The sequence below is a fragment of the Fusarium flagelliforme genome (assembly GCF_020744385.1).
Source record: "Fusarium flagelliforme strain FIESC 12 MPI-CAGE-AA-0113 chromosome Unknown B0J16scaffold_1, whole genome shotgun sequence".
NCBI classification, from domain to species: Eukaryota; Fungi; Ascomycota; class Sordariomycetes; order Hypocreales; family Nectriaceae; genus Fusarium; species Fusarium flagelliforme.
The window spans coordinates 502,394-512,281 of NW_025763503.1; the positions used below are offsets into that span (position 1 = coordinate 502,394).

Consider the following 9,888-nt stretch of genomic DNA (forward strand, 5'->3'; position numbering starts at 1 on the left):
CTACAGCGCCATTGGTTTGTTGAATGGTCGGAGGATCGGTGATCTTTCTCGTCCTTTACAGCCCCATGATCGGCGGTATTCCGCCCTGTTCTGTACGAAAGAAGCTCTGTATCATCTCGGCTAAGGCCGATCATCCGACACCTACAGTAATTGCCGATGCCCTGAACCTCTTTACAGGCGCAGGGCAACCAGGATGTGATCCAACTGCAACGTTCCCTGTGGGCAAGTGAGGTCAATGATTATGATCAGGGATGAAATCCTCCGACTCGGCTGCGTTTGGACCAACCTCAGAGCAAAACCTGGTTCTGTCCGACCAGTTCTTCACTTTGCGGAAAGAGCTTGGTTAGCAAGGGTTGGATGAGTGGGAGGTAGGCGGACTGAGGTATCTGTAAGCCACCCTGTCTTTTGACTAGTCAAAAGTCACATTTACCTAAGCTTTAGAGTCATACTTGGAGTCACAGAAATTCGCCACCATGACGTGTAACAACAGCCTTCCTTCCTTTAACAACGTCTCGGATACAATTATCATTGCAACTCAGTTGACCTTCAACTTATATCCGACACTACATAATCTGAAACTCCCAACACCAACTTTGCGACTCAAACTATGGCAGAGTTGCAGATTTACATCAACATCACCAGTAGATACCGCGTCTTTGACAAGTCGGGCAAACTACCATACAGCGTCGCTTTCGGTTTATGCCGCCGATCATCAAATGATAAAGACCCTCGATCGCTACGCTTGAGCGCAAATAACTCGATTCTGGATGTTCCTTACGCGCTTTCTCACGGGTTGCTCTCGCTACGTGAGGATGACATCGAAGTCGATACAGGGCACCTGAGGTCGACCGGTGGCAATGAACCCTACTTGACCCTACCCTCCCCAGTTGGCAGGACAGGGAACTGGAGAAATAACCTCTCGATCTATTATTATCATATCCCTGCGGACAGCGACCTTGGGAGACTTTTCAAGCCGCGAAAGAAGTATCATATCCGGAACAAATCAGGAGGCGACCTCGGAGGCGATCACGTCTATGTTGATGAAATGGGACAGGTTTCACAACCTAGTGAAACTGAGAAGCTTGTCAGCAGCAAGGCACATGGTGGCGCAAGGTTCACAGCCGTGGAATGCCTCCCTTGGCCCCCAGAGATACAAACCAAGATGCAAATGCACAAGGCCGAAGACAACTCTCCAGTACTGGAGATCACAGTCGTCAACAATGGCAACAAGCCCATCAGCGTCCAAACCCGCCATACTCAACGCTTACTCACTCCAAACAACCCACTGCAACAAAACGAAGAGGTTCCGAGTCTTGATCCGCGTCCTCGTATCATCGACCCAAAGACACCGGCACCTGGCTCGACAATCCAGGTTTTCGATCTAGCGACAGGACAAGTCGTTCGCGAAACACGCAAACCAGGCCCCTGCGGTGGCGCAGTCAATCCGCACGATCTACGTCCCAAGTTGGAGACTCTAACTACTCTACACCCGGGCCAACCGCTTGTCAGGCATGTAAATGTCAGTGGTATGCTCAGTAAATTACCAGATGGAAGATATGGTCTTCGGATGGAACCGCGCGGGATGTGGTGGTGTAAAGGTGATATTGAAGACTTTGCAGCCGCGGGTGAAGAACGTGTGCCTCATGATAAGTTCGAGACAGCGATCCCACCTTTAATACTAGATTGCAGAGACGTTGCTGAGGTACAGGTGGAAAACGGGGCTGTTAAGTGGTAGCTAATGTATTTAATATTACGAACCGTCCATAGACCTGTCATCCACAGTAAATAAACTGAGGCCTCCACCTATCTGATATTGCACTCCGGTATGACATGAGTGAGATCCGGTTGGTCGCAAGAATGGGGGTACTCTACACTTTGAGAGACATGTCACATTGGCACATCAGGCTGTCTACGGGCGAAGGATGCAAGCGCCACATTCAATAGTTTGTGTAGCCGTACCGTTTCGATCAGAATGGCCCTCTCATATTCGAGCCATTTATGCAAACTGCTTGAAACAATAATGCGTGCCTTCTTCGCATTGGACAGTTTCCCAAAAGAGCATTTCGTCACTTTCGAATCAAGTCTGCATAACTGTCAAATGACAGTTCGTGTAATCAGAAGTGTTGTTTTATCAAGTATGTATTGCGGGCATCTTTATCACCAGATGAGTTACTAGCAGACCCCGAGTAGAATCAAGTCTGCCATATTTAGTGTCTTGCGCATATATTAATACTTCACAGCCATCCATTTTTCTACCTTCCATCCTCCAAAGACTCTATTCTAGCTCAAATCTGCGAAGTTCAGTCCATCATCTCCCATCGGTTACTTTCCCAGCCAACAGTGTGTCTGTTTTCCTCCCAATGACTATCTTCTAACCTTTAGCAAAGCCCTCTAGCCATGTGTTACCAGACTAAGAGTGTCGAAGTCTGCGACAGATGCGGTAGTACCGGCGTTGGTCACTATGGACCTGTCACCCCATGCGGTCGGCGTGGACGCGGCCCTTTGACTCAGATTGATGACAACACAGAAGAGCCATGCTATGGAGTTGAGGTTTATGAAGAGGAAGTTTCTATCGATATGTGTTATAACTGGCGGATCTTGGAGGAGCTAGAGGCCCAAGAGCGGGAGCGACAGCAGAATAATGATAGCGATGATGAAGACATGGAAGAGGTCTATATTCCCTAAGTGCGGCAAACTTTGTTACTTATGTATAGTCTGGGAACAACTTCTCAGATATCAATGGCTTGGAAAGACTAAGCAGCCTCGATGAATGGTTTCGGTTTCTAATCACACACTTGCATCATGTACCTCACCAATAAAACCGGGCTGTGCCTGATGACCTGGGAGCTGGAATCCCCTGTTCCTCCTCGGGTATGAGACAATTTCTTCAAGATTAAAGGAAAGAAAAGGACAGTCAATAACAGCTAGAATGTGTTACATAAACCCTAATAGCCTCCGTGAAGAGATATTCGATCCATTCGCACCCAAACTCACATATCGCTGCTGAAAGCGCTGAGAGCTCGCTCCTGATGGTTATTGAAAATTAGACCATCAATGTATGGTGCCACACGACCTCTCAAGTTTCTCTTGTAGTCCATTAATCTCTTCGCACAATCGATTCTCGACTCGTCGTCTCGCACGAGCTCATACCCATGCAAATTTGCCCTTGCCTGAACAAAGCCACTCCAGAGTTTCGTTTCTGTCGAGTCGTGCTCTGGGGAACACTTCATCCGCTGTTGGTCATTGAATCGACCGACCAGAAGCCAAGCCTTGACAATCTTCGATGTAGCAACTTTGAACACGCTCAATCTACCAACCCTACCATTGTAGCAAACCCTTGCATCTCTACGCACCAGCAGTTTGACAGCATCTAATTGACCACAGGCACTTGCAATCATCAGAGCAGATCCCAAAGGACATCCTTCGAACTCGATATCCGCCCCCAAGGATAAACAATTCTCCATTTTCTCGGTAGAATTCTGTGAGGCAGCGCGACAAAGGGGGCTCCAACCTTGGACTGGCTCCAAGTTGGCCCATGTTGCGAAAGCTGGGAACCCAAAACGTCGACAGACATGATGATAGTGCTCCTTCAGAAACGATATTTTTGAAAACCTGTAGGGCCCATATAAGTGCCAAGGGAAGGGTTCTACCCCGTAGAGCGTATCGTAACTTTGGAAGAGTAGCCTTACCCCAAAACCAGTTGGAAGGCCAGCGATATAATTCACTCCTTCAGAGGATCTGTTACGGCAGTGCTCCATGAAAGACCGTATCTGAGAAGGAATGGGGGTTAATCCGGCTTCATCAAAATCGTGGTATGTCGCCAGGTATATATCCATCCACTTCGTAGATGGGAGCCCGCTCTGCTGCAGGAAAGCAATTGTCAGGCTCTCCAGAGCTTGCATGCCATTCTCAGGCCAGTATGCCAAGTTAGCCGCAAGGGACTTGGTAAGCAAAGGTGTTGGGGAGGCACCAGAACTGATCAATAAATCAGTTATTCTTGATGTTGCGGCGACAGCCAAGGGAGTGATTCCAGAATCATCAACTAAATCAACAGGGGCCCCGTTCTCCAGTAGAAGTTGAACAACACCATATTTGCCGTCATAAGCCGAGTTGTGAAGCGGATCATACTCGAAGAAAAATCCCGAAAAGTCAGACCGATGTTGAAATAATCTCGAAAGTGGCGAAGTGGTAGTTTGTGAGCGAAGATAGGTGAGGATAACTTTGAGTCCAGCTTCCTGTCCGGATTCTGCGGCGCACGCAACTAATATAAAGGCAATATCGTCCCAGTTCCCGCCCTGTTCAGTAAATGCTTGTAACAAGGCAGGAAGAAATGCAGTAAAGTCAGGAAGATCCAATGTGGTCATTATTGCATCAACGGATGGGACGGTGAAAGCATGAACACCCAACACCAAAGCCCCCTTTTTTAATAGCCATTCCGCAATGACAATCTGCTTACAACCCAAAGAATACGCTAATGGTGTCGCACTTCCTGTTCGTGGTATCGGTGTGTTCAGTGGACATCCTTGAGAAATCAGGGCCTGGCAGCCTTCAAGATCGCCAATCTCTATAGCTGACTTGAGTTGGAGAAGTAATGTGATGATGAACCTGTCGTTAAGGGATGCCCGAGGCTGACGTCGGAATTTCTTTTCTAGTATCCTCGTGATCTCTGCACTGGGGAGACGCTCTGCCATACTTAAGGGCGTTTTGAAGTACTTGTCACAAGTGTTCTCGGCCCCAAAGTCGATGAGCGTACGGACAGCAGCCACACGCTGTTCAAATACTGCGTAATGAAGTGGCGTCCGTCCATCTTTACACTTCGCCATAACGTCGCACCCAAAACGAATGAGTTGTTCGATGATGACTGTGTAGTCGGCCATAGCTGCAAAATGAAGCCCTGTGTGGCCAGCTTCGCTTGTAGAGTCTTTATCGAACATGGCGTCTTGTAGGAAGAAGTTGACACATCCAAGATGGCCTTTGAAACAGGCCATATGAAAGCCTGTCATGGCCTCAAAGAGGATGTCCGCTGGTGTATCCAACCTCGATTTATAGGAAGCGCCCCACAACATCTGAACATCAGTTCCTCTTGATACTACAGACATCCTCTTCAAGCAGTCGACGTTTCCAGATATTGAACATGAATGCACAGGTCTGAACACACGACTTTCATGAGTGTTAACTGCCGAGCGGTCCGTTCCGTTAAGATTGGCGCCCATATCTATCAGGACTTCCGCCATAACCAACGATTCGTGTTCAAGGTGCCATGTGAGTGGTGCCATTCCTGGTGCATGTGATGAACTTTCGTTGAACTCATCAATATCAAGTCCCTTTTCGACAAGGAGCTGCAGGATCCAATGGGCATCAGCCTTGTTCCATTTCGAGTGGGCCAGGGTATGGATAAGCCCGCTCATTTGGCTAGCCTTTGACAGAGCCTTCAGATTCTCACAGTCCTGCGTGTTTAGGATAAGCTCAATTATTTCTTTCCCGTTGGGGTACGAAGAAAGGCTTAGCGCATGCTCTGGATGAAAGGCATAATGAAAGGCTGTCTCATCACCCACAAGGGCGTTCAAAGATGCAGAATAGCGAATAAGTACCCTTACAACTTTGGCATCAAATGCAGCAATCGCTACCTTGAGAAAGTGCACTGAGCATTCGCCTCTTGGTTTCCAAAATTGCGACAGACCTATCTCCCTATTCAAAGTTTCATGGTCTATGATGTAGGTCGGTAACAAATTATCTCCATCGTGCATTTGAACAACCATTGAAACAAACGGTTGTAGTCCACATTCGCGATTTTTGTCTTCATAGCATTTAATGCAGCCTTGGAGTAAATAGTGGGTCAAGGCCTGTTGAAAACAGTTCCACGCTTCTGTGACAATCTTAGAACCAACCCGAGAGACAGATGAGCACAGAAAAGTCCAAGGGTCACGGCCTTCCTCGTCAAACTTGCAGAAGACGTCGGCGAATGTCAACAGCGTAAGTATCTCTTTCTTGGCTACAACAGCGGCCCTGATACAGTCATCCACGTACAGCTCGAGTGGTAGTCTCCCTGCACATCTGGACATACAAGCTTCGGGGAAGAGGTTTGTGAGGAATTTTACCCAGTCCGGAGACGCGGCATGGCCTAGCCGATGCAAGGGAGTAGCGGAGTGGAACCCGGAGCTTTCAAGATCAAGCACATTCCGCAACAATGAGCGTATTATCTCTTCGGACTGCAAATTGAAGGCATAGGGGAAGATGGGTCCCTGGCCCTCCCAGAAGGAGGGTATACGGTTGCAGCGAGAGATGAGTTCCAGTAAAACATGTGTGTTTCTGTGACTAAAAGCGCAGTTGAGTGGAGTCATGCCGTCAACTGTTTTCACTTGGAGTCCCTTTTGCGATTCCTGAAAGTGTGTGCCGAACAATGCGTTCCGATAATCGCGACTGTCAGAAAGCCCGCCTGCAAAGTGCCAGATGTTCCACCCAACTTCGTCAACACTGAGCAGTGAAATTCCATGTCGAGCAAGGGCCTCAAGAAGGTCAAGACTCTCCATTCTTCCACTAAGGAGCACAGCATCTTTATCGCTATCAGTTTTCGCGTAGGGATCACTCCCACGTTCAAGAAGTAGATCGACACAATTGACCGCTTTACGCCTAATAGCGTTGTGCAAGAGCGTCTCCGAAGGCCAGAGGTCCCAACACCCCACTTCATTTACACCAACGCGCCCATCGTCAAGACAGACTGCCAAAGATTGACAGTTGTCATCGACGATGGCGAAATTGATTTTGACCATCAAAGATTCGAGAGATAGGGCGATTTTGCTGTTGGTGCGACTTGAATCCTTGGTAAAAGGCAGTTCCATGGCGACTGCGGTAGACCAAATAAGTCTGCCCAACTTCAACCCCCACTCGGTATCGAGAAATGGGGACTTCAAAAGGTAGTCATTGAAAGCCTCAAGGGAAATGCCTAGTTGTTCGTCACGTTGCCCTGTGCTCCAGCATCGCTCAACGTGAGCTCTGAGTCTATCAATTTCGAACTCGGTCGGCACTAGACCACCTGATAACCTTTCCATCATCAGACTAAAGTCACGCAATCTCCAGGAGATTATCATCGAATGTAGAAAGATATTCTTTGATGTTGTTTTGAGTGTCGCCCCTGCCGCTTGGAGACATACAATGGTTGCGTTGCGTCGTTCCGAACACGGCAATATCCGCTGAAGCCAAAGACACTCACCCGCAGATATTTCCTGATCTATCTCTGCCCCGTACCAATCGCAATGTCTGAGAAACGAGGACAGGGCGATTTCCATCGGTGTACCCAGATCACATGGTGTATTCACATTAACGCCTTCGTTGATGAGAAACGAGCATATCTCGGGCAGGTTTAAAGCCGCTGCGATATGGATAGGGCGGTATATGTGTAGGGACTCAAATTCTATACTGACATCTGATCCATCCAAGAACCCCATCCCCATGTCGACAGAAAGCGCACTCATGAAGACTGACAACCATCCGCTGAAAATCCCACCCTCAGTTGGACGAAATAGGGATTGTGCAGCATGAAGTAATTCTTGACTTTGGAAACCATTTGCTGTAAGTTGTGGCCATCTAGTCGCGGCGTGAGAATAAAAGGACAGGGCGTCGGCTTTTCGCTTGTCGAAAGGTTCAGACTCAAAGTTCTTCAACTGTATGAACTTGAGACACAACAACCCCAGCACTGGCTCATCTTCTAGCTTCGAGATTCGGTATGAAGCAAACTCGGGAAAAGACACGAGTGTCGCATCTGACAGAAACTCTTGGACGGTGAAGTGAGCAAACTCGAAATACTGGCTATCCGCACTTTTACGGATTAAGCTGCTGCATTTGCGAGCTACCAAATCTTGGTCTACTATTTGTCCAAGAGGGGCCCCAAACGTGTCAGGAGTCGAGATTGCCTGACATAGCTCTTGAATAGTCAAAGGCTCTGGGAAGACGGCCAGAAGCTGTAGGCATAGCCGTACCATATCTCTCGTCTTGTCGGGTAGCTTATTGATCTTCCTTAGAATGCGGAAATAGCTGTCGTGCAAAGTATCAGGTAGGTGATCAAGCGCTTTGAGACGATCTGCGTCGGTCCACAACTCGCTCATATAGTCAAGCTGACAAGCGACCCAGCGAAACCTAAGTGTCTGTTAGTAGATGCTCGTCTTTGGTATGAATCGTCAATTGACTTCTTACATTCCCTTGGCTCTTCTAACGAGCTGTTCTTCAATTTTGTCTTTCACTGTCAGATCCTTCACAACTAGTCTGCCATTACTCTCCCGCAACATCATCTCCGCCCTGATGTACTTCTCGATATCCTCGGTCCGTGCTGAAATGGCGACGTGTCGGAAATCACCGTCCAATGCGGCTTCGATTTCAGCTTCATCCCGACTGAATAAGGCAGTTGAATTGTTATCACTGAATTCTGCAAGGTCATGAACTGCTGCAGCTACATCCTCAACTTCGTCTCGGCATTCGTCTACACCATCAATTATGATGTAGAGGTGGTCAAATTGCTTCGACATTCGGCTTATCGTGGCTCGCAACTCATCGGTATCGGGTGACTGAGTCAGTGATCGTTCTGGATGAAGTTCTTGATAATAGTTGTTCAACTCTTCGAAGGCTTCATCCTTTTGCAAAGCGATCTGATATGCAATTGAACCAAGGATGTTGACCGGTGATTGAGTTGCCTCGTTTTTGTAGTCGCAGAAGAAGAATGCCACACCGATTGTGCTTGACGCACTCAAAGCTCTGGTCAGTGCTTCTTGAATGACAGCACCAGCCAGAACGGTTTTGCCTCCGCCTGGAATACCCTTTAACCAAAGGCGCGAGCCAGGCGTAGAGTACCACTGCTTGAGTTCTTCTGACTCAAGTAGCCAAGTGCCTGTGGTGGGCTGCCGCCACTTGATGCTTTGATCCAGATTGCGTTGTGGATTCAGGCTCGGGTGCATGAAAAAGTCCAAGACGGCCTTTTTCTCCCGATTGACAAGAATCTGAGTGCTGATCTCTATCTTCTGAGATGCCTTCTCGAGGGCTTGATCGATCTTGTCAAAACGATCAGACTGTTTTGATAGCAGCAGCTGGAGTTGGCGCATACTATCAGCTGAGGCGGCGAGTGAAATAGTATTCTTGTACCGCGAAACATCCGCTAGGAGTTCTTTGGTCTCTGACGCCGAAAAGGGCCACTTCAATTGGCGAGCCAGTGCTTGTAGCTTTGAAGGGCCGCTCAAGTCGTCACCTGCCTTATTAAGTCGTTTCTTGAGCTTTTCAAATGTACGTTCACACTCGGCAAGAAGGTCTACTCTTAGTGCACAGTCAAACTCTTGACCTTGGGCTTGCAAGTCGCACGCCAGTGCACGCAAGATTCGTAAGACTGCAGAAAGAGAATTGATCTCTTCGCTGAGACGTTGAATATCCTCTTTCGCGCCTGCCACAGATCGGCTGTATCTGAAAGCATAGCGGAAAACGGTGTCGGTCAAACTGATGATACCAGCAATGCTAGCAGCTATTGATACAGGTTCAGCCATAGTTGGGGTTTCTGTTCGAGTCTATTTGAAAATCTGGTCTCTTAAGGCGTAACGTTCAAATCAACACAATCTTAGTTGGGTCTTCGAGTTGATGATGATGGAAAGCAATGCGCAGGAACAGTTAAGCAGCAGGGTTTGGAAACCAGGTGGTCAGGAAGGTATTTGCCCGCCAAAGTGTCTCATAAGAATGTCAGCCTATCATGCTGCCTTGCAACTAACCAGAAGCTATTGAAGCCATGTTCGAGGGATGAAGGCGGTGTAAAGTGCACATCTACCAGAAGATCTCTTGCAATTGGGCACGCCTCTTGGGCCTCAGATTGGGCTAATGTAAGCCTACTTTTAGCTTTCAAGCACTCTTATTGATTAA

At 48.0% G+C, this 9,888-nt stretch overlaps 2 protein-coding genes across 2 annotated transcripts; one reads left to right on the forward strand and one right to left on the reverse strand.

Annotated features, from left to right (window-relative positions):
- Nucleotides 1–484: 484 nt before the first annotated feature.
- B0J16DRAFT_326076 (uncharacterized protein) lies at nt 485–1,992 on the forward strand. Its single transcript, XM_046125964.1, has one exon. The coding sequence runs from the start codon at nt 608–610 to the stop codon at nt 1,733–1,735; it is 1,128 nt and encodes a 375-aa protein (XP_045988151.1). The 5' UTR covers nt 485–607; the 3' UTR covers nt 1,736–1,992.
- A 968-nt stretch (nt 1,993–2,960) lies between these two features.
- On the reverse strand, nt 2,961–9,521 carry B0J16DRAFT_390429 (uncharacterized protein; the record flags this gene model as incomplete). The annotated part of the gene is made up of 4 exons (XM_046131885.1): nt 2,961–3,684; nt 3,841–5,513; nt 5,766–8,133; nt 8,191–9,521. The coding sequence occupies 4 exons, from the start codon at nt 9,519–9,521 to the stop codon at nt 2,991–2,993; spliced, it is 6,066 nt and encodes a 2,021-aa protein (XP_045988152.1). The 3' UTR covers nt 2,961–2,990.
- Nucleotides 9,522–9,888: the final 367 nt, after the last annotated feature.

Excerpts from the sequence above, each read along its gene's own strand:
- B0J16DRAFT_326076 (XM_046125964.1), top strand. The coding sequence starts at position 608 with ATGGCAGAGTTGCAGATTTACATCAACATCACCAGTAGATACCGCGTC.